Raw genomic sequence first — 26,310 nt, 5'->3', positions numbered from 1 at the left:
TATTTTTATATACTTTATATATGGGAAAGTAAGAAAGGCATGGATAATGTGTTTTATTTTTTCCATCATTACAAACAGATTACAAAAAAGGAAAGGGAAAAAAACCATTTAATCCCTTAACTTTTCCCTTTTATTACCCTATTTTCTCCCACAAATGATACTTCAAGCAAACAGTAATGGTTTTCTTCAAAAACCCGATAAAAACCGATAAAAGTCAGTTACTGCTGCCCCACTTTAATTATCGTTTTCCTAATGCCAAAATGTAACTTTGTCCTCCAAAACACACGCAAAAAAAAAAAAAAAAAAAAAAAAAAAGCATCTCAATACCAACAGGAACTAGTTAGACACGCTTTCCTAAGTATGATGGATATTATTTTTATGACCTCTCCTGAGACGTAAGATCTATAATTCTAAACAACAAGACATTTTCATTTTCCGTTTTCGCTCCAGAAAATGAAGGAATGAGCGAAAGAGGGGTCTTTTAAACATCCACGGCAGTTCTATGAGCCCTCGCCCTGCGAAAATTTCCACAGATCGGATCCTGATATCGGCCGGCAGAGCCCAACATCCTGCCGATCAATTATGCTTGTCACAGACCAACAATAACACGTGCAGGGAGTGAAGTTTTTTTGTCTATGTTTAGGCATGGCTACGTGGGATTGTATTCTTTGAACCCTCAACAGAAAATGAAGCTGATATGTATCTGCTGACCTTTTTTACTGAATGTAATGCTATTTTTCTTGAACAAGACATCTTTCATTCTTGTGATCTGCCTATAAGGTGGATGATTAATGGGAGGTCGGGACTTGTCAATCAAGAAATTAGGAGGCGTGGTAATTTTTTTTAACAATGCAAAGATTGCCCTATTGTTATTAGCGTCATATGTAAACATATTATTGTTTTCAATAACTTATTAAGATGTCTAGGGGTCTTAGGTAATGGAAATTTCAGCCCGCCTTTTTTCCCACTCTCTATCATTCAAAACTAGATATTTTTTTTATTTATTTTAATTAAATTTCTATGTTAGTAGTTTTGAGTGGCAAATTTTTGAAAAGATACTTAACTCCGTGCCACTTCCAAAACATTTAGTGTTAGTATCTCGCTTATAAAGGGGAAAGAAATCCAAAAAGTAATTTTTAAACAAAATAGTAAAATATATACACATGTATATTTCTTTAACACAAGCTAAACGGATAGGTGTCCCTATACCGTCATTCGACGTTCAACGTACGCTGATGAGATCAACGCTTGCTTGAAATCATGGCCACTGTGGCGTAATATTGGAAAAAGTCCAGCTAAAAATGAACATGCGCGTCCAAATGCTACAAGATCCATCTGCTGACAATTGTTAGATCAACCAATTCTCGCACAATTTGTTAGATATCGGCGATGGTAAAGTTGCTGTCTATAAAATTACTGGATGCATAAAATTGCCCACTAATTTCTGCACTATCGTTGATTCGTACAATGCTCTCATTGACCGCATATTTCCCGATGTACGCACACATGAATCATGTTTGGCTGATGGGAAGAGCCATTTTGGCAGCAAAAAATGTGGACGTCGACGATTTAAACTTCAAGATACAGCAGTCGTTGTCGGGTGACTTGGTATCATAAATTTGCGATGCTAACGAAGCTGTAAATTATCGAACATAGTTTTTGAACTCACTGGATTTGCCAGACATGTCACCACACCTTCTACGACTGAAAGTTGGATCTCCGGTTATTTTACTTCGAAATTTGAACCCATCATGGCTGTGCAATGCCACGCGATGGGTCATTAAAAAATTAAGGAAAAACGTTATCGAAACCACCATTTTGAATGGCAAATTCCAAAGCGAAAATGTTTTGCTGCCACGAATTCCAATGATTCTCACAGACATGCCAATTGAATTCAAACGTGTTCAATTTCCTATTAGATTGGCATTCACATTGACAATCAATAAGTCGCAAGGCGAAACGATGTCTGTTTGCGGCTTAGATTTGGGTACACCATGTTTTTTACACGAACAGTTATACGTGGCATGTTCTCGCATGGGCAAACCATTGAGTTTATTTGTGTTGGCTAAAGACGGGCTGACAAAAAATATCGTACACTCAATTGCTCTTCGAAATGAATATCGATTTTCTTTATTTCATTTTTATACTTTAGGATAAAAAATATATTAATTTTTTCACTTTACGTTTAACTTTTAAGAGATCAAACAATGTATATGTTCGTTACGTTAATGAAATATATTGTATTGAGAAAATGAATGGTTGGTGTCTTTTTGTTTTTATCGGCGATCAATGTCTACAGCGCTCCATTCCGCTTTCTGTCATAGATCCCATCCCCACACACTTACAATACATTCGTTATTTTTTAATTTACAACCAAAATATTCACTAGAAATGATTTATATGGCAGAACAACGTTTGCCGGGTCAGCTAGTATAGAGATATTATAGTAATCGTCAAAAAATTCGAGCTCGAGATTTTTGACGAATCTCCACGTCTTAGACATCCTTGAGTTCGAAAAACACATTTTTGGAAAATGTCCATCTGTCCATCTTTTAAAAAAATGTTTAAAAAAACTTTCTGGATTAGACGATTGAAATTTTCTATGCGGTCTTAACACCAAATTTTCAGATTTCTATCAAATTTTGAGTACAATTCATTCATCGGAAGTCCGTCTGTCCGACTGTTCGAATATAAGTTAACACGATAATTATAAAATGAAGAGAGCTAAATGTATACAATTTGGTACATACATTTAATATGTGTATTGTAGACACCCATCAAGTTTTGAGCAAAATCAAATGAGTGTTTGACCGTCTGTTTGTTTGTACTTTCAGAAACATTCAAACGCGATAACTCAGAAACGCAGTGACTTATATATATCAAATCTGGTACGTGATTTTGCGTCTTTAAATACAATTTTGTGTCAATTATTTTTCTCATTCAGCTGGAAAGAATGTATCCGAAATCCAAATTCGAATTTTAGATACTTTTAACCACAAATCAGAGATTTATCGCCAAAACAAGCGCCAAGGATCACACGATGGATTCAGTAACAATGCTAAACTCACGCCAAAGGTTAATATTTCGTAACTATTGTACGCCAATATCATTCAGGACGCTTACTAAGATAACATCTTTATTGGAGAGTATGCGAGAAAGTTTTATGGAGACTACTCTCCCCGGTTCAAAGCAGAATAAAACAACATATCTTAAAATTATCTGTATTAATAATACAAATGAATGCGTGTGTTGGCGTTCTAGGCCAGATCGTTTAACTTATAGTTACAAGTTTGGTACAGATATACCTTGGAAAGATGAGCAAGTGCATCTTCGAGCAGAATGGAGCTGAATTTTGTCGTTTTTCTGAGATAACTTCCGAAAATATTATCATTTAAAAAATTGACCTTTTAATGATACTCATTTAATAGTCACATTTTTCTATAATTTTGGCAACTTAAAAAAAAATTCCAACATCATTACCCTGAAGTCCAAATCGTTTCCAATGTTTCATCAAATATTTGATCGCGTGGTTTTCTTACATTGTCGAAAGTTAAAGATGGATTTCGTTTAACATCCTGTGTAGTTTACAAGAAAAATGAATAAAATAAAGTTACAATATCGCGAAATTTAGGAGATAATTTGTTATTCACGTTTTTAATAGCATAATGATATCATGGAACAGTCTCTATTAGAAGGATTCATCTCCACAATAAACAGAACTTAAAGGAGACAATTAAAATAACACAACTGTAATGGGAAACAATTTGGTGGAATCATAAACATATATGAACGATTTACCTTAAATTAATCATAACCAACAATCCAGGCGAACCAGCTGATTGCCTGAAGCGACCATTAAAACAATATAATGTAACATTTACAAATGTAATTAGTTAAAAATGCTGTTAAAATAATGTTCTGAAATTTAAACGAAACAATATTTGATTCTAATTTAAATAAGTTGCCGAAGAATCCTTGTACCAATGCGGGGGGGGGGGGAATTGGGAAGCAGACTCAATGGTCTTTTATCTATAGCTTCAAGCAGTGAGTTCAGTGTGATCAATAGCATCACAAATAATTTGCGCCTAAAATTAAATGAGTTTTAGCATAGATTTTATACATGCATGTAGTAAGAAATAGAAATTCTTTTTTTGTTGTTGTTGATCACGTTCAATTCTGAAAAAATTATTATATTAATATTTGAATCTTCCAAATAAATTATTGGCCAATTGCTTTTCACTCTATCTGCCTTCTATCAATCGGTAGAGCTATTGTAAATTTAATGAAAGAATAAAAATTCTGAAAATATCACAAAAAGAAGAAAAAAAATCTTAATGCTTTTGGCAGTTTCAAAATTTAGAGACTTCCAGACGACTGCCTCTTTGATAATCTGGTATCAATTATTTGTTGAACGAAATCGGCGGCAAGAAACAGTTCGAGGAACAATAACGTATAAATTTTAAATTGCCATCGTCGTTTCAAAATGGTTTAAGTTATTGTTTTAATTTTCTGTTGACGCCTCTCGCTACCAGAGTGTTCCAAGTTGGAAACCTCCACTAAAGATCCACCGTGAATGCGATCCTCATGCAAATTAAACCAGTCTTCGTGAGCGAAGCGTCTTCCCATTAGTGTAGTATGGAGGTTTGGAGAAGAGGTGCCAGCTCAGGTGTCGTCGTTGTCATGGTTGTCATTTATTGGAGGCTCCAAGTTCGAGACTTACACTAAAGATCCGCTGTGTATGCGATCTTGGTGCGCATTAAATCTGACGTCGTGAACTAAGCATCCTCCAGCTGGTATTGAAGTTTGAAGAAGTGTGAGCTCATGTGTCGTCCTCGTCATCTGGCCGTGATTCAAAATTATTAGGTTCGTTGCAAAATAACCCTAGTATTGCTTTCAAACGGGACGTTAATATAATTAAACTAAACTAAACTAAAGTACACCTCTCACGATTTCTATGGTCCTCTAAAATGGCTTACGTGAAAATCACAGGTGGAGATCATTTTTTTCCTTGTTTCAATATGAGTTCCGATCTTTTTTCCTACAGGGAAAAATACTTTAATATGTATTGTTTCAAGTTTAGTTTACCACAGGGTTCATTTCTTGGCGTAGAATTTTCTTAAAAGCTTGGAACTAATCCAAACTCATTTTCCCCATGCATCATTTTTTTGTATATGAGATGCATTTGCTTGTGCTCTCATTTCTGTTTTGTGCGTTGTAAAAGACATAGATTTTCCGATTGTAAGAAATAGAATAGAAAATTAAAAAAAAGAGAATGAAGACGATAATAATAACACTTCCCGGTATTCAATAAATGAAGAAAATGGTGAAGTGTGAGATTCTAAGAGTGGGGATTCTTTAGGATTTCTAGTTTTCTATTTTATTTCAAAATTTCTGTAAAAATTTTCAAAACAAACTGACTTTGAAATTAAATGAATCTGAAAACATTTGCACTCTCTTTTAACTAGGAAAAATATTACCGTAAAAGTCGGCGTATTATATTTTGAAAGGCAAAAAAAAAAAAAAAAAAAAAAAAAAAACATTTAGATTCTTTTATCTTCTTGAAAATTCCAATTAATTTATAAATAATAATATATTTACATACAGAAAATATAAAAAATACATCCCGTATTTTGAGAACGGAAATCATCTATATCCAATCACATTTAGAGAATAAAAGTAAATCAAGAATATATTATACAAAAATCAGCTTTTCACATACTTGCATAGAAAATGGTGAGTTTTAAGTCAGATTTCTTCTTGTAGTGATGGGAATATAATATGTGTTTTTGGACCACTGGCACAAAAATCTGATATGGGTTTACAATTTCAAAGCAAAACGTCAGTTAGCTGGCCTTTTATAATCTCAAATGAATACATTCAAACATAAAAGTACAAGCAAGCACATATAGCGCCCCACCCCCCTTTGGCAGATTTTGACACAACAACAGCGGTGCATGAATCATGCGAAATTCCACATATCTAGCATGTTTCGATTTTGACTTAGCACGTAGAGAACGCTGAGATCATATCGAAAAGACAGCTTCATGCAAGGTTTTTCCAGTCTGTCAATCTGTCCAGTCAACGCTTTAATGGATTTGCTCCAAAATTTGTTATAGATTTAAAGTTAAAAAATCGTGCTACTTGTTTATCGTATTACTACAATTTTAAGTTACTATACTCACATGTAAGAAGGCAAATAAAAAAATAATTTTCCGTCGGTGGGATTTCTAGACGGACATATAGACAGACAAAAAATTCTGATTCCAAAAATGGATTTGAGATTTTTAACTACCTAACTCTTTCTGTTCCCCAAATACCTTTAGAGCATCGAGTTATAATATTTTTAGGTTTAGCTAAAATTCTTATGAATTAACCCCCCCCCCCCTTCCCCTTCTAATGTGACTCAAAATTTTGGATAAGGAATAAGTCCTCACCGTCAGACGGACGGAAAAATATGATTTGGAAAATTGATTTAACGTGTTTAAAGGCAACTCGACCAGCTCTAATTTATTATAGCTTATCTTACTTTATATTAAAATAGCCCTTGCAGTGCTTCAAAATGGTGCAATATTATAACTAATCAAATTATACATTTAACACTTAAAATTTTAAGTCTCCATATTCATAAACATAGCGGCATTGAAATAATTCCAAATATGATTATTTAACTAACTTCTAAAATTATGTACTATACAATGATTTCCAGTTCTTAATAATTCTACAATATCTGATAGTCGATACGTGTTCCATATAAAAACCTATTTGAATTAGTTCTGTGACTCCAAAAGAGAAATGAAAAAGCAATAACATAATACTCGTTGCTGCTTGCATTGCAATTCAAAATTTAAAGTGCTTTATAATACTTTTCTAAAATATATAAAATGAAGTTAGGCACATTTGATAAAAGTTTCCAATAGCAATTTCCGAGCATGATGCCGATTGATTTTAATTATCATAGTTTTGGTTTACTATTTGACTTGCAGATGGCAGCACATGCTGAAAAAATTAAAAAAAAAAAGAGCTACGGTTTGGCGGTTTAATTTATATTACGGTTTCAAAATAATTTTAATTTCCACGCAGGAAAATAGTCTTTCAATCGAATAAACAGAAATTTAAGTACTTAAAAAAAGAAATTATTTAATATTTAAACGTTAGTCTGATTTAATAAAATGAGCAAAAATGGAAAAATATATTTTTCTATTATAGTGGTGTGTTGTGGTTTTCTAAGGAATTGCCCGGTTTTAAATACACTATTTTTAATCTACACAAACACAGCTACACTACAAAATTTACAAATACTTATTATTACAGACACATAGAAGATTAGGTTAAAAAACAGTATGGTGGAGGGATTCCACGGTATCCAGCCGAAAGCAGTCAACGTTGGCGCAAGGGTTGAGCATGGAAAAAAGTCGACCTCAGGATGCAGGTCTGACTTTCAACTGCTTGTCTTCTGTAAAACGCCGCAAAGGGGCGCTCTCTTCTCAAGGGGGAAAAGAGGTGCTACACTATTATATATTCACAATATTTCAAACTCTATAAAAGAGCCGGATTATTAAACTGATAAATTTGGCAACTGTCTTGAGTTTCATAATTTCCGAAGGTCTCGAAGACATCCAGATCTTAACTGATTTTTTTATATTATAAAATTTTGTTCTCTTATTTAACTTACAAGCAAATTAAAATAATAATTTCATTTACTCATTCAAATTAAAGTACTATATTAGTTTCAGAATAATACACTTATTATAATTTTTTTTTTCTTTTTCTCGAACTCGTTCTCTTTATAATCCAAAAAATTTCGCAGTTAGCCGAAAAATAAAAATTCAACAGATTTGGTGAACCTTCTATTAAAACACAAATTATGGTTTAAACGTTTCTTAATTTTTTACACATTTTATTTAAAATTATATATAAATTAACTCTTTATGTGAAAAAATAGACTACAATTTTGAAAAGGACCTGCATATAAATGTCTTTTTTTTTAATTCAGCTTATCATTATGTCTAATACTTGAAAACTGTATATTTAGAAATTAAATTAAAATCAATGATGGGTCAATATATGGTTGGAAATTTGAAAAGTGGATTCCCGTAAAATTATGTTACTTAATAGTGCCTACAGGGTTTAATCCGATCTTTCTAAGAAATAAAAAAGATCCATAAAAAATTAACCAGTGATTTGGTATTTCTAACTATTATTACGGAAATATATCTTTTTGAAGTACAAGAAGCATTTAAAATCCTTTAAAAAAAAGTGCGAATATCTGAAATCTGCCTTCGTATCCATATTTCAGACCGGTCTGAGTTCGAAAAACATATTTTCAAAACTGTGTTTGTTTGTGTATATGATAAGCTTTGAACTGGACAGATAAAATTTAGTATAGGATTTTTACACCGAATTTGTCGATTTTTATCAAATTTTGAATAATATTCATTCAAATTTTGAATGATGAAGTTCGATTAACCGAGTGCAAGTGAAATGATAACTACAAAATATAAAGAGATAGACAGATAAAATTTAATTCACAAATATAAAGAGATAGACAGATAAAATTTAATTCACAAATATAAAGAGATAGACAGATAAAATTTAATTCACAAATATAAAGAGATAGACAGATAAAATTTAATTCACAAATATAAAGAGATAGACAGAAAAAATTTAATTCACAAATATAAAGAGATAGACAGATAAAATTTAATTCACAAATATAAAGAGATAGACAGAAAAAATTTAATTCACAAATATAAAGAGATAGAAAGATAAAATTTAATTCACAAATATAAAGAGATAGACAGAAAAAATTTAATTCACAAATATAAAGAGATAGACAGATAAAATTTAATTCACAAATATAAAGAGATAGACAGAAAAAATTTAATTCACAAATATAAAGAGATAGACAGATAAAATTTAATTCACAAATATAAAGAGATAGACAGAAAAAATTTAATTCACAAATATAAAGAGATAGACAGATAAAATTTAATTCACAAATATAAAGAGATAGACAGAAAAAATTTAATTCACAAATATAAAGAGATAGAGAGATAAAATTTAATTCACAAATATAAAGAGATAGACAGATAAAATTTAATTCACAAATATAAAGAGATAGACAGATAAAATTTAATTCACAATTTTAGTATCTAAAGAGTAGATCTGTCTTAAAATTTGAACTAATTATATCAAAGGGTTGATGATCTTTCAGTCTATATTTTTTCATGCATGTAGATACGATAGCTCAAAAATGCAAGAACTTAAATAAATAAAAATGTGGTATATGTTGTCGAAAATTGTAATTATATCTCAAACGCTGGTTTCAGTTGGTTGGGCGCCCACAATATATATTCGATTTTCTGGCACTTGTTTGTTAATCACATTTCAGTGATTAATCATAAAAAAAAATCTGATTCAGTAAAAAATACAAATTCTAGATGCAGTAAAAGTGTTAGAGTCATGCCAAAGATGGATTTTTCGTAACTATTGTTCACCAATGGCATATCATTAATATACAATTACTTTGCCTTACTATGGAGATAAAATTTTCATATGTGGATATAAAAATCTGGGCACTTATAATGTTTAAGACCTTGCACAAGGTCCATGACTTTATGCAGAAATAGCACTTTTATTAACCCTTTAAAGGGCCATTTTTTTTCTAGTCATATTATGTTAAAATATTTTTAGGCTTGAAATTAGAATAAGAAAAGGGATTTATTTAGCTTATTAGATAAATTTAATTTGATTAATTAATTAATTAATTAGGTTAATTAATAATTAAGTAACAAATCAAGACACATCATTTTGTGTAAGATAAAGAACTGAAGCCTCCAAGTTTCTGTCTTTCTACAAAAAATGTGTCAGAACTGATGCCAACCTACATAAATTCATACAAAAATTGATAAATTTGGTGGAAAGCATACTTCCCACGGCCCTAAAAGGGTTAAAGAATATATGAATAAATTTGAGTTCACTTTCGCTAGTTTATCGAAATTATGTCTGTTTATCGCTTTCCCTATATAGGATAACTAAATAATACTTTGAACGTAGTTGAAATTTAGTATATGGTCTTTGCAACATATTTGCAGATTTTTATTAAATATTTAAAGAAAGTCATTCCAAGAAAACCTGTCTGTCTGGCAGTCCGAACACAAGTGAAAACGATAACTAAGAACGTAAAGAGTTAGCTGAATAAAATTTGATACACCAATTTAGCATTAAAATTGTAAATTTGTATGAAATTTTCAGTTAAATCCATCAAAGGGTTAATCGTCTGTTGGCTTTTACAGTCATATACTAAAAAAGTCAGACTTAAAAACGTTGTGACTTACATAAATGTAATTTGCTATGTGATCTTAGTACTAAAATTGTAGTTTTATGTCAAATTTTGGTGTTATTTGTTTTTTTTAATCCAAATTTAATACTCGAATTTCTATACTATTCTACGAAGTACAAAAAATCACGAAAACAAGTAGTATTTGCTTACGAAAAGTATTCTACTGATATTGTATGAGCATTATTGTTATGAATAGCACTTCTGGTATTCACGACTTTGCCCAAGACCTATTTTATGCGATAACTTTAACCCTTTAAAGGGCCATTTTTTTTTCTAGTCATATTATGTTAAAATATTTTTAGGCTTGAAATTAGAATAAGAAAAGGGATTCATTTAGCTGATTAGATAAATTTAAGTTTATTAATAAATTAATTTGGTTAATTAATAATTAAGGAACAAATCAAAACACATCATTTTGTCTGAGATAAAGAACAGAAGCAACTGAGTTTCTGTCTTTCTAAAAAAATGTATCAGAACTGATGCCAACCTACATAATTTCATACAAAGATTGAAAAATTTGGTGGGAAGCAAACTTCCCACGGCCCTAGAAAGGGTTAATTTGAGAGTCAGCGAGAAAGTTAGGGTGAGATCCCTTCTGCTGATTTTTATTTGTGATTTAATAATTGTGCAATCATTCATAGCAATTTAAAAAGTTTATGTACTATTTGGCTTTTAATTATTGGAGTTAGACTGCTTATGTAAATTGATTTGTGGATTTGTGGATTGTGGATTTTGTGGATTTTATTGGCACAAGAGCCATGATATTGGCTATGCTGCGCCAAACTGTGTTTTTCAGGATTAAATTATAAAATTTCAGCTATAAAAAAACAATTTTTGAGAAAGATGAAGAAAACTTAAATATGTGGATAAAAACCTATTGATTTCAAAAATGCAAAAATTTGAACATGTGGTGTCTTACCAAGCAAAAAAGGTAATGGAGTATTCGTATTTTGAAAGAATTGATAAACCTATTTAAAATTTTCTAATAATCTAACTCGAGAGAAAAAAAATTAAAATAACTCTTTTTTAAATTTCTTTCTCTTATTTCACATACACACGGATGATATCAGTGGAAATTTAATCCCACTATTTCATATGTTTCATTAGTTCTTTATTAATAATGGTATCAATCCAAATTGAAAAAAAAATTCAACAACAATGGAAACTTTTAAAATTAACTTAATGTGTTCGTCTGAAATTCTTATATATCTTTTGTTTGAGTTCTTGATCGAGATACGTTTAGTGTTATTTTCAAATTCTTCCATGTCTTTGCATTCTTACTCATATTTTCTTATTAATTTATGGTTAAAATGAAGTAATATTTGACTATGAAAATGCGGATAAAGCATTGTTAATTGTACGTTTGCTATTTCTTAAGTTAAATATTGTTGAAAATAATTCAACGTCATTACAATAATAATTTAAAATCTCTAACCACAATACGGGAGTCTTACAAGAATCATTTTGATTAATTTAAAGAATATTAAGCATGCATTTTCCTGACGTCTATTTTTTTAAAGTTGGGAAGGCCAGTGATTTTCTTGTGTCTTACTTAACAAATATTGATATATTTCCCTTCTAATAATATGACGATACTGATTTTTTTTTTACAAATAACTCAATAATGATAATTCTATACGATATTATAGAAAGTGGTGTTTCGAAGTTAAGTGATACCCAGTATTATTCATTCGCTCCTTTATAATATTTTTTCTTAAAAAAGTGACATGAATGGTCTAATATTTTGTTCCTGCGGCCCCTCTTTAGATTTGCACCCGGATCATCTGCACTTATCTGTTGCCCTCTGGTTGCGCTGCGAAGTGAGGGGTTAACAGGGTGTTATAAGATTTTGCCCATAAGGACCATAACTAAACCATTATCACACATATGCCCATAACTGTCACTAGTGGGTTAGCAAATGTCAATAGGGCCCAGGACATGGCATTATTATTTTTGCTTTTTACAGCCATAAGTTCACTAATGTATTTTCTTCATGACGCCCCCGAAGACTGACTCCCGGTGAATCTAGATTCGTTTGCCCTTGCCTCCGATCACTATGGTCATGGTCATAGGATGTTTTACTGCACTAAGGTCTTGTACTTACTACAGAAAGAGACCTGGTCTTACCTCACTGTTTGAATAAAGAGAGGGAATAACTCAACAAATAATATCGGGTTCCAATGCCGACCAAAAAAAATAACACCTTTCTCATTATGAGTAGTTCTATATGCTGACTTCTCTTATAGAGGTACGACCCGTCATCGGTAGTGCTCGAGAGAGCAGCACCACCATTCTTATTCCACCAGGGAATCGAGAACCTGTACTAGAAGCATCTCATCCTATTATATGAGTTGCCCTTCGGTGGGATTGCAACAGGGGTAAAACAAACTCCCAATTTTCCAAACAAGAAGACAGACATAATTCCAAAAATATGTTTTCAGACATAAAGTGGTCTGAAGCATGGTGATTTCATTAAAATCTCGAGGTTGAATATTTTTGATGAGTACTATATATTGTTGTTTTATATTTCTTAGAATAAAGTAAAATTTATGATCAAAACGTTTCAGTTTCAAACTAAAACTAAAATTACAAAATTCGATCTAATTTGGAGGTATCTGACGTAGACAGACAGACTATTTAGATCTTAATTTTGAAAGAATTCCATTGTTTCAATTCTAAAAAAGTAATACAATTATTAGTAAATTTAATATAATATTTATAAAAATATTAATTATAATTAATTAATTAAAAAATTAATTAATTTTTAAAAAATTATATAATTAAAAAATATTAAAAAGTCCTTTTCTTGCAAAAATAAATCCGTTTTGATTAAAGTTGAAACGATGATTATTTATAAAAATTGTTAATTAATTAATTAATTAATTAAAAAATTAATTTATTGATAACACGTCAAGGATTTGGCAGTACAAATATACATTCAGTTCAATTTTCATTCAAGTAAATGGCATCATCTGGCCTCGATTCAAAATTACGAGGTCCGTCCCAAAATAGCCCTAGTGTTGCTTTACAACGGGACGTTAATATAATTAAACTAAACGTTCCTGTAAATGGAACAATGGATCGTATGTTTAGAAGCCGATTTCTATGGAATCACATTTATTCCACGAGATTTCCTATATAACAGTTTCTGAATGTGATGAACCTATTCCTTGGAATTGTAAATAATATTTCTGAACATGTTATTTATCTATTAATATGGATTTAATATACTTGAGTGTATCAGGTAATACTAACTATATTACCTGATAACTCCACAAATTTTACCAAACGGACGCTATTACCCAATAATAAGTTCTTCAGTAGGAGCACTACAGTCATCATTTCTTTTCTTTTTTTTTCTTCTTATTTTTAATATATTTTTACCATTTTCTAATTATTAGTTTTAATATTAGACAAATAGTTTTAATACTTACTACGCTCTGTACAATTCTATAAATAATGAAAACTTCGTAGCAGCTAGAGAGGATTCTACAATGAGCTGGAATCATTGTTTCTGAAAGAACTAGAAGACCCCAGTTCATGAATTCAAGCTTCATTGATATTTGAACCAATGACAATAATTATGAAGTTTAATGATATGCTTCATTTACTATTTTAATTCACTTTTAGAAATTAGTAAATATTATTGTATTTCTAGTTTAAAAAAATTAAAAATATTGAAAAATTTCTCAATAATGATCTTTGCTGGAATAGTGACTACAACTTATCAAATCTTGAACTTTCAGTTGAAAAAAAAATTAAAAAGTCATCTGATCGCTATTATTTTGACTATGATTAGTTGTTTATGATGATTGTTTTATGATTATACATTAGTTAGATTAGTTGTATAATTAATTCATAAACCCTTTGAATGTTTGAACTGTCTTTTCATTGATCGTATTCAATTCAAAAGCAGATAAAAAAAATATTCATTCAATCATGAGAAAAAAAAACCTGTTGTTAGAATTATTCTTAAGGTTCCAAAAATTCGATGACATAAAAAAAATTAATTTGTTCAGCGTGTTCGTTTTAAAAGCAAATATTTCAGCTCTTACAAAGACCGCATCAAAATGATTCGAGGTTTAGAAAGAATTATGGAATTACCTAAATTAATACACTGGCTAAATTTAAAACAAAAAACTTTCATAAGTTCCCACGTTTGACTAATTACTTCTACGGACGAATAGAAAACTTGAGTTCAAAACGCATCTGTCCGTGAAACGACAAGAAAAAAAAACTTCTGAAGGACCTCTTTTCTTCCTTTTGTGGCCTTGAATCATCAGACACAACAGGTAGCTGTTTTCCGAGTTTATGTTCTTTAATGGTACTCGCTTGTAAAAACTTTTATATTTAATCAAATTAATTATTTATTTTATCATATAAATAGGAGTTAACTGTTCTATATATTAAATCGTTTGGTGAAAGAAATATAAACGAACATAATAATATTTGATTAAATCTTCTAAAAGTGCTTTTTTTTTTCTTTCAAATATCTAAAGCAATTATCTTAGTTGCGAGGCAATTTTATCTGTCTGTCATTTTAAATGATAATACCTCACAGACTGAAAACTTATTTGGTACGAACACTTCCTTGTATCAGAGATAATGCAAGTTACTTTTTAGTTGTGTGTTAAGTATTAAGATAACCAGATTGAATTCTTTTGCTTTCCCGAAAGAAACTGCCGCTTTTTCAAGATGTGGTCAAGTAAACTGAAAGTGAATAAGTTGCCATTTTTGAAAATTGTGAGGTTTTACTCTAGTCCGACGCCTCAGCCTATTCGATCGCTTGAAATTCATCATAAAAAAGTTAGTAAATCTTTTTTTCTCTCTTTTTCAATTCAAATAAGAAACTGATTTAGGATGTTTATTATTATTTTTATGCTGTTCTGTGTTATTTTCTAGCTTCCTGTTTATTTTCCCTTCTTCTTTCATTATTTTTATTATTTTATTTTTATTCTTTTATTATTCCTCAATGGAATTGTATAATAGATTTGCATTAAATATTGTGCATATTAAATTGAATTTTAATAATTAATTTCAGTACTAGCATAAATTATATTTATTAGTTATGCAATATGAAACAATGTACTTTTGTACTGAAATCGCTATTTTCATTGTTTTGTTTTAACTTAATTTGGAGTTGTATTTTCTACACTAACTATGCTAGTTATCTTTGGAACTGCCAGAGATCAGAATTAGTGCCTATAAGGGCTGGTCAAATTTCGAATCGTTTTTTTTTTACCCTAGAAATTTATTTAAAAGGATTAATTTTATTTCAGATATTCATCAATAATGAGTGGCACAATTCCCTATCGGGAAAAACTTTTCCGACTATCAATCCAGCAACTGGAGAAATAATAGCGCACGTGCAAGAAGGAGATGGGGTAAGTTCCAAACCTTTAGTTTTAAAAAATAAAATGAAATTTATATATTTTTAGGCTACAGAAATTAAAATTTATTTGTTATTGTTTATTATAATTTAATTTAAAGCTATCTTTTTCTTACAATTTGTGCAAAAATAATTATTTATGTTTCAAGTATCTTTGCTTCCCTTTGACTTATGAATATTTTCATTGAAAGATATATATTTTAAATCTGCCCTAAATCATTTAGTTATATGATGTATCCAAACAAAGCAAAGCCAGAAACCTTTGATATTACTTTTCACTCGGTTTTATTTTTAAATAATAAAAATCATTCTTTTAATCTCAAATCATTTATATTTTACTATCCCGCTTTATACCTATTATAAACCCTCTTACCCATCGAGTTGGCCACGGTGGCCTGGTGGTAAGGTCTCGGCTTGTGAGCCGTAGGGTTTTAGATTCGAGACCCGATTCCACCGAAGAACCGTCGTGTAAGGGGGTCTGTTGCATGTTAAATCCGTCATGCCAAACCTCCTCCCGCTGGTGTGGTGTGGGGGTACCAGCTCAGGTGTCGTCCTCGTCATCTGACCGCAGTTCAAAATTAATAGGTCCGTCCCAAAATAGCCCTAGTGTTGCTTTACAATGGGACATTAATATAACTAAACTAAACTTACCCATCGAGTCCATGTATCATAGGAGCATCGAATTATCTCTTCTCAAATTTATCAGCTGAAATTATGAATCTTATTCTTACCAGTTATGGGCTGAAATTGTCAAAACAAACCTCTTTAAAACTGTCATCAGTATCCCTTCAGGATCCCCCCCCCCTCCTTCTTAATTGTTAAGTTTCTGGGTTTAAGATTCGATTCCCCCAAGATTCGCAACGTGCTCACGTCTGGAATCCATGTAATGCATCGGAATCGGCTCCCAGTATAATATTCTTTCAAGTTCTCCTCGTTATCTGATCATGGATCAAAGTCAACCGAATCTGACCTTTGTGTAGTTTTAAACGAAATTCGATCTGACTAAAGCGAATATATTATTTATCTGAATGATTTAATTATTGTTTTCTGCTCTACATATTCTATAAATGGCTAATTTTTAGGTTAATTAGGCTATCAAAATCAAAAGAGTACGATTAGTTGAAAAAAATGTAATTTGGAATAGCTTATATTTAGCAATGTAAATACAATACTTAAAAATACTTTTAAATAATTAAGAAATTAAACTTATATCATATTTTGATATTTTATTCCTTTTTTTCCATCGTTGTCTCCACAAATCTGTTACCAAATTTCATTTATGCAACTATCTATGTTTTTGAATTTTCGCACTTTCATGTATACGAATAGACAATTCATCAAATAATTAACCGTTTAATGGGTATGGTTCAAAATTTGCCATAAAATCTACAATATACGAAATTTTCCTCTTCTAGATTTTTGCATTTCTGCGTTATCGTATTTGCACTTACATGGAAGAAGAGACAAACTTTCCCCAGACTGATTTCTTTAAAAATTTGAAAGCAATCTCCAATTTTAAAAATCTCATATCAGATTTCACTCATCTAATGGCCTGGTAATAATGTCTCAGCAGCGGGTTCGAAGAACTGCAAATATGACCCTGAACCGATAACAATGAAGAACGGTTATGGACACAGGTTCGATCCAAGTTAAATCTATCGAAGCCAAATGCCCTCCCTCTTCTTGGTACGGCAGCTTAAGGAAAATGGAAATTCTGAACTATATCCATGTGATGGGTGCCGTTCTGAAAACCATCATCTTTCTTGTTCACAATACTCAGGTGAAAAACATTTAGATTTTAACTCCATTCCGTTCATTGATCGATTACTTTGTTTCCTAGGCAGATATCGACAAAGCTGTTTCGGCAGCGAAAGAGGCCTTCCGGTTCGGAGCCCCTTGGAGAAGACTGGATGCATCCGAAAGAGGAATTCTTTTGAACAAATTGGCAGAAAAAATGGAAAAGCATCGGAATTACTTGGCTGTAAGATTTTAGTTTGAAGTTCTATTAAGTATTATTATTACATCAACTGATAACATCTTTAAAAAATGGATTTTTCGATTTTAGTCTCAGAAAAAATTTTGGAAACTAAAGAGAAATTTTAGTTTCAAGAAATTCCATTAATTATTAAAATGTGTGATGTATATAGGTTTGAAAACTCAAAATGTCATAAATAGAATATAACTAATAAGAGCCTCATTCCTACCTTATAGCCCAGATAAATTGTCTTAATAAATAGCGAAATTTGAATATATATATATATATATATATATATATATATATATATATATATATATATATATATATATATATATATATATATATATACATACACTACAGCAATTTTATTAGTAAAGTAATGCATTCTCTACATTTCTTATAGGAAAAAGTAAAAATACCGTTTCAGAAAAGAGATAAGGATAAATAATGGGTTAAAATACGATCTATTTCATACAGATTATCAAGAGCAAATCAAATGAAAATAATGTATTATTTTTCTATTTTAAGACTATATGTAATATTTGTTTCCTAAAGTTATTTTTTTTTTTTTTGTTATGTAATAAAACATATATTTTGGTTGCCTTCGAGTATCACACATATGTATATAATGATATCTCTTAATCTAATTTAAATCCTAATTATTTTCCTAATTTTTATCGTAATTTAGCCCATATTTACTTCATTCTAAAATATTCCCTTATTTCGTTATCCAGTTCCCACTTTTTATTTAGTTATTTTTAACACGCACTCTAGAAAACTGACGACTCCAGCATTTTCCCACGCTCCGATTGAAGGGATAAAAATCCTTAATGCTTACAACATTCTTTTAAAGATACCTAAGATTCCCTTTCTTAAGCCTACACTTGTCAAAGAAATCCGTATCAAAATCTCATAGTAAAATCACTGAATTGAAAAATTCCGGTCTCTTTTACTCTTATGTCACGATGTAGACTGGCGTATCTCTTATCACTGTTTTATCTGTACAAATTATGACTCCTGTAGTGAAATAAAGCGAACTTAAAATTTCAAAATTCTCTATCCCACCGGGGACACCTCGTTATTGAAAATGAAAAGCTTCCAGCATGGTGGTGGTTCTCGCCACCTTGATGGGTACACGCCAATGTGGGAGTCTGGCTCCTCCCATCAATGAAGGGACGTACTTCCCAAGGGAAGGGTTGTGACGTGGCCAGTGGTGGCCCTTAGGACTCAACCACAGTTGCGACCAGTGTTGTTGTTGCGGTGGTCCGGTCATTACGATTTTTCCGTGTGTCTTCCCGCGGGTCGGAATACTTAGTTTAAGGTTTTAGAAGTCTCTTTTTCTCGGCCAAGAATCTGCTAAAACATGTTTACCACAATATCGAGTTCCAATGCTATTTTCCCATATGCTTATTTTACAGTAGGAAAGTATATAATTTAATCTACTGACATCCATGTTTAAAATTGATTAAATTACATGAAAAAAATCAGAAAATGGTCGTCTTTTATATAAGGCTCTAACATTAATTGATATAAAGTTTAAAATTGAGGAAATAAAAAGATGCAGGATGTATTATAAGTAACAAAGATTAAAACACAATTGCGAAAAACACTCTTTAACAAATTTACAATGCACTAATGTCAATTAGATATTGAACATTGTGAAAAATTAGCATCTGCGTTTTTACGGCGACTGCATATTTACAACTAATAAACAAACGAAAAAATACATCTTTGACCCGGTGCGCTGATTTAAAATTCGAAACTAAAACACGCAGATATCGATTTAGAACTCCCTATAAAATTAAGATGACAACTTTTAATGCTCTCTGAATTCGTTGATATTATACGAACGATCAAACAAGGAAAAGCAACACAAATAAATTTAGTATCAAAACAACTTTTTTTTCTCTTAATAAACATATCTGCAAACATAGTGTTATTCAAGGTGACATCAAATAACTTAATTTGAAACAAAGAATTCAGAAGATGAAAGCCATTTTTTTAAAAACTGGTAAGTTATTTCCATTCTTTTGAATTGTAAATGAGTGCTGATTTTCTCATAGATTTCGTCGTTAAAAAAGTAATTTTTCATAATAATTTGCCGATTGACAAGGATTCCTTTTGACAAAATTTGGATGGAGTGGAGATATTCATACGAAATCTAAATTTTCATCTTTTTGGAGTAAATTAAGCCGATATTTTTGATTTGTTAGATCTTATGAAAATAACTTTTTTCTTTTTTAAAATGAAACGCATATAATTTTCACTACTGTATGCGTTACTAATACCAAAAATGCATCTAGATTGCTTTGAATAAAAGGCTTCCATGGTAGTAATAACATTTTCATTTAATTGAAAATAAAATTGAATAAACAAAGGATTCAATTATCGCTTTGTTGTTCAGATGTGGGGAAAACAGCAGATGTTTCGGAGGACAATAAAATTAGGAAAGGCTGAATTATTTTTTCTTTTGAAAACGATAATTTGATGCTTGTTTAAAAATATTTTATATCGGCGAAAATAAAATCAATCGAAAAATGACTTCATTCTTTTTAATTCTTATAAACAGATATTTTTGTATGGCATAATTTCTTAAAAATTGATCATAAGTATATTCGCGTGTGCTAAAGCTACTCATTCTTTTAAAATAAATTTGAAAAGGCTTTAAAGTTTAAAATCTTTAATTGTTAACAAAAAAAAACAATTTTCATTTTCATTTAATTTTCTTTCTACTGGCAACAGATTTTTTTTTTACACCGAATCGAGTCTGTAATTTTTTTTTTTTTTTTTTTTTTTGTACGTACGCACGTGCTATTTCGATACGATCGATTACTGTGTATTTCGTACGTATTTCTTATCTTAAAAAGAAAAAAAAAAATTCGAATTCGAGATATTGATAGATCTCCATGTTCCAGCTCTTCCTGAATCCGGAAAACTAATTTTTGGAATTATGTCTGTCTGTCTGTTTCTGAACACTGTAAATCAAAAAACGCTTTTGAGGGAGACGGATGAATTTTGGTACTTTGATATTACATCAAATTTGTAAATTTCTATCGAAATTGGAATAAAATCCATTCAGGAGTCTGTCTATCCAATAGCCGGGTGCAATCGAAGCGATAACTACAAAACATAAAAAGCTAGATAGATAAAATTTGGTACACAGGTGCGCCATCTAAAATATATACTTTTATCACAGTTTGTGCCAAAAATATCAAAGGGTTGATCCTTTGTCTTTCTATATTTTCACATGTACATAAACGCAATAGCACAAAACTGCAATGGCTTAAATAGATTTAGTATGCGATATGGTAACTGTAATTACAATTTTATGCCAAATTTTGATTTCATTTCGTACGAAAACAAAAAGACATTAAAAATTCATATTCGATTTTCAGATATTCTTACGTTAACCGTAAGCCCAGAATTGATCCCAAAACATTCGCCAAAATTGGAAAACTAGATTCAATAAAAATTCTAAATTCATGAATATATTTTGTAATTATTGCAGGTCAGTGCCATATAAGGCATTAACGGCACCACTCCCATAATTTTATGCGTGAAGAGGAAGATAATATCTTTACTAGAGAGTATGCGAGTTAGTTTTCCTATTTTTCACCGACTATCATGTGATGAAAATCAACTGCGTTTCATAGGTTAGTTAGTTTCATTAAAGAGCCAATTACAAAATATATTATGTGATAAATTGCATAATAAAGTGGAAAGTCAGATAATATGTGAAACTACATGTGGTATTAGAGTAATACAACATTAATAGATTATATTATAGCTTTATGCAAATGGTTTGCCTTTTTATAAAATATCATTTTAATCAGTTTTTTTTTTCAAATTAATAATTTTAGACACGATTATTCTAATAAAAATATCAAATTCAAATCAAAATTTTGGTATTTTGTTAGTGAATTTTTCATACTAAAATGTAATTAAACGTATTTTAGATCTAGATTTTTGTTTGTAAAATATTAATTGACTTCTTTTTTTGGACTTTACTATTCTTGTATTTAAGACTTTCTTTTCTCGATTGTGGATTGATACCCAACCAAAGACTCTTGAGGAATCCCTTTTCATCTTTTTGTTTGCCGTTTGTTATCATTCTTCCAAATATTACTTCACCGCAAAGAATTTTGCTTTAAAAATATTAAGGATTTGTATTAGCTTGAGTGGGAAGTTATTCGAATTATGTTAACAAACTTTGTAGGGTTTTACTATTCATTTTTATTTTTTCGTACTCGAAATATATAAAGCGAAAGTTTAGTAATCATTAAAAAAAATCATCTCCAAGATTTTGACAATCCTCACGTTTCAGTCTTGCCTAAGTACAAAAGACACGTTCTTGGAATTGTGTTCGTCTATGAACATGATATTTAACCATTGGGTGTGGTCTCTACAAAACTTTCTCGCATAGTCTCTGATAAACTTGTCATGCCAGAGAACGTCATGCATGGCAAAGGACGTGAACTTTTCACGTGAATTTAACATTTTTTACTGAATATTTAGTGTTCTTTTTTGCGAGTTATTTGGAGATTAATTCTTGGCATGCGTTTAAAAGAATTGTAAAATCGAATTTGTGCTTTATACCCTTTTTCTCAACCGATTGACACAAATATTTGACATAAAATTGTAGTCACAAAATCCCATATCAAATTTGATATATTTAAGTCACTTCTTTTTTGAATGATCGGGTTTACTTATTTATGAAAGTACAGACCGACAGACAGTCAACCTTTTGTTTAATTTGGCTGCAAATTTGATAAATGTCTACACTGCACATGTTAAATCTGTGTACCTAATTTTATCTATCTAGCTCTCTTCTTTCTTGTAGTTATCGTGTTAACTTATATTCGAACACCCGGATAGACAAACTTCCTCTGAACAGATTTTACTCAAAATTAGAAATCTTCAAATTCGGTATAACGACCAAATACCAAATTTCATCTGTCTAGCTCAAATTGTTTTTGAGTTATGTTTGTTACAAACAGACAGATAGGCATTTTCCAAAAATGTTTTTCTTACTGAGGTAGACTCGACAAAATCTCGAATTCGAATTTTTTGACGATTATTGGTCTTTCTCTGTACTACTTATACGAGGAAGTAAAAATCAATCATTACATTGTAATTTCGTGAGAAGGAAAACATAGTTTGAAAGCACACAAGACATTTATTCACAGACATAGACAACAATTAACATTAAACATAAATGAAAAACAGGTTTAACAGTTTAAAATACTCCGGGATTTTAAAAACCAAACTAATTAAAAATGCTAACTATCAAGAGTTCAGGATCCGGTCATCACACACAGAACAAAAACCAAAGTCTCCCCCCCCCCCTTCTTGCCTCATCCTTTCTTTTTATATCGTCAATGCTCATCTCACTTCAGTTTAACTCCCAATAAGACCTGAAGAAGTTCCAACAAATTCGGCTCCAGAACTACTTGCCTTTATGAGTGGCAGGACGGTACAACATAGATAAATTCTAGTACGTAAATTTGAAAATTTCTACAAATTATGAGCCAGATCTATTCTCAGGAACTCTATCTGATAATTTTTTCAGGAACAAATAAACACAATAACTACAAAATGTTTGGCGCCAGAGGTTTAAGATTTGGTACACTTAACTTAAACTAAAACTTAAACTGTAGATACGTATCAGATTCTGAACCAAATCTATCAAAGGCTTATTCGTCTGTCTGTCTTTACATCCGCATGTACATAAAGGCGATAAATCAAAAATGCAAAGACTTGGGTATATGAAATTTAGTATTTGATCATGTTTCTAAAATTCTGGTTACGCGTTAAGTATTTATACAATTTAATTAAAAACAATGCATTTAAGATGCACAAGTGGGTTTGTTTACAATATTAAGCAATACAAGATGATCATGTTGAGAATATGCCGTCTGAATAAATCCTCTAAGGATTTTATGCTTGTTATTGTACTATTTTTTAAAATTTCACCTTAATCCATTATTCCTTTTTCTACTATACTTCTTTTGCATTTACCCAAAGCGTAGCGTATTACCTGTTAGGGACCTTTGCTCCATGTTTTATAACAAATCTTCTGAAGTCATTTATCAAATTTATATCATACTTTAGCATATCTTTCCTTTTTCTTCTGATTTTTTGCAGAACTTAGAATCGCTGGATGCTGGTAAGCCTATCAGTGATGCTTTCTACATTGATGTGGAAATGGCCATTAGAACTTACAGGTAATAATAATTCATTCAAAATAAATTTTTTAATTTGTTGATTTTAAATAAGAAAGTTTTCTATATCCTTACGTTTTTCTAAAACCATTCTTCGAGTAAAATCTGTCATTGATTAAAATTTTTTTAAAAAATTAACTGTAACAGAGATTATACCACTGATACTTGTTCTGGCCGAATTAATAGACGAACTCGATTTATTTATTTCTTGTATATTATTATTTAAAGGTATTGCTTATAAATTTAATTCAGTTATTTATGTATTCACGTTATTACACTAATGCTTTGTAGTTGTAAAGCATTTATAAGATGTTTTAACGTCCACAAGTCATGTGACACAAATGAATAAAGTCTGAAACATCTGCAAATAACAGACTATATAATCATACATCCAGAACATAACAAAAAGAGTAAAAATTCTAAGCATAGCTGAAAGCTTCTGATAGGTATTGTTACAAATCAACTTGGCAATGAATTTAGTGAATTTGGCAGCAAAATGGAAGGTTTTGGAAAATTCAAGAATTATGTCCCTATCTCTCGTGGACTACAACTTTCCTCTTTTTTAAGAAGTGTTCTGACAAGTTTACTGACTGATTATAACTTCATATGAAAACATGACATTATAACCAGCCAGAAAACTTGTATAAGCCCGAAGGGATAAAATAAAGTCATTCTCTTCTGGATGCAGATAGAATTGCGAATTGGTGACATCAAACGCTGTTGAATTGTTGCTGTTCCTATTGTTTAATTAGCACTTTGCTGTCTTCTTCTATTCTGTTAATTACTATAAGTACTGTTTTTGTTTTATTATATTTAGTTATGTTCTTCTTATCTGTGCTTCGTGTTTTGTTGCAGAATAAAGCAGCTTTTTAAATTACGCAATTGTTCGAGTTCCTAACACCATACGATAATTGGACGATTTCAGTAACAATATTTTAAAAATACTTACCATTACTTCATTTTTGCTTATGAATATAATAATAAACATTGCTTTAATGTTAAAATTTTTTATTAGTTATAACAAGAATTTAGTAGTCACGTGTTTGGATACCATTTATAAATAAATATAATAAAAACAAGAATGTTAGATATGTATAAAAATCATATAAACATAACTTTGTATATAGAGATGTGAATTTGCATTAATCTTTTGATGATGGTGTATTACAACTAACTTTTGTATAACAGGTTACCTCTGTAACATGGTTACTCTCTAATGTTTATTGATGTAACATCATAGTCAAGAGATAAACGATACTGCGCATGTCATCTAAATAGGATCAAAATGTAGCACTATGTGTCACATACGCTTGTCTTTAAAATCTTGCGATGTGTTAAAATGTTTTACGCTAGTTTGCATACCAAAAACAAGAGCATACAAATGATACTGCGCATGTCATCTAAATAGGATCAAAATGTAGCACTATGTGTCACATACGCTTGTCTTTAAAATCTTGCGATGTGTTAAAATGTTTTACGCTAGTTTGCATACCAAAAACAAGAGCATACAAATGATACTGCGCATGTCATCTAAATAGGATCAAAATGTAGCACTATGTGTCACATACGCTTGTCTTTAAAATCTTGCGATGTGTTAAAATGTTTTACGCTAGTTTGCATACCAAAAACAAGAGAAAAAAAAAAGCAACACATGTCGATTTTTACTCAAGGAAATTTTATCAATTAGGCTGTAAACGCCATTGATTCAAATGTTCCTAAAATTTATTATATTGATCGCATTTTAATCATGAACCAAAACACTTGTTAAATTACGATTTTAAATCTGTTGTAAGTAAAAATAGGGTTATAGTGTTAAAAATGTAATCGATTTTATGATGTTACATAAATATGTATATCTGTTGAAAAATATTCATACTGAACCAATGCATGAATATTTATTTATCATGATATCATTAAAATTGATCATATATGTGATTATGGTCATTGGAAATGATATGCAAAATTTTATTTTCAAAAGGCATCAGTTTTGAAGATTATGAAGCGTTAATCAGCTAACCCTTGCTTCAAATATAAAAAAAGTGACCTTCAAGCATGCTGTAACCTTTTAAACGGCCATTTTCTTCTAGTCATATTATGTTAAAATATTTTTAGGCTTGAAATTAGAATAAGAAAAGGGATTCCTTTAGCTTATTAGATAAATTTAATTTGATTCATTAATTAACGGTTAATTAATAATTAAGTATCAAATCAAGACACATCATTTTGTGTAAAATAAAGAACTGAAGCATCTAAGTTTCCGACTTGCTAAAAAAATTTGTCAGAACTGATGCCAACCTACATAATTTCATACAAAGATTGATAAATTTGGTGGGAAGCATACTTCTCACGGCCCTAGAAAGGGTTAATTTGAGAGTCAGCG

The 26,310-nt window shown here is 30.6% G+C and overlaps 1 protein-coding gene across 1 annotated transcript in view; it reads left to right on the top strand.

Moving 5' to 3' along the window:
• The first annotated feature begins 14,724 nt into the window (after positions 1-14,724).
• Positions 14,725-26,310, top strand: part of LOC129964992 (aldehyde dehydrogenase, mitochondrial-like) — a 33,654-nt gene continuing 22,068 nt past the window's right edge. Inside the window, exons 1-4 of the mRNA XM_056079147.1 lie at positions 14,725-15,148; positions 15,622-15,726; positions 17,572-17,712; positions 23,854-23,933. Coding sequence (XP_055935122.1) covers positions 15,038-15,148; positions 15,622-15,726; positions 17,572-17,712; positions 23,854-23,933 — 437 coding nt within the window. The 5' untranslated portion in view covers positions 14,725-15,037. The remainder of the gene's footprint in view (positions 15,149-15,621; positions 15,727-17,571; positions 17,713-23,853; positions 23,934-26,310) is intronic.

This window comes from Argiope bruennichi, chromosome 1 (genome assembly GCF_947563725.1).
Source record: "Argiope bruennichi chromosome 1, qqArgBrue1.1, whole genome shotgun sequence".
Lineage (NCBI taxonomy): Eukaryota > Metazoa > Arthropoda > Arachnida > Araneae > Araneidae > Argiope > Argiope bruennichi.
The sequence above is the reverse complement of the archived record's forward strand: the minus strand, read 5'-3'. Positions and strand labels throughout refer to the sequence as shown.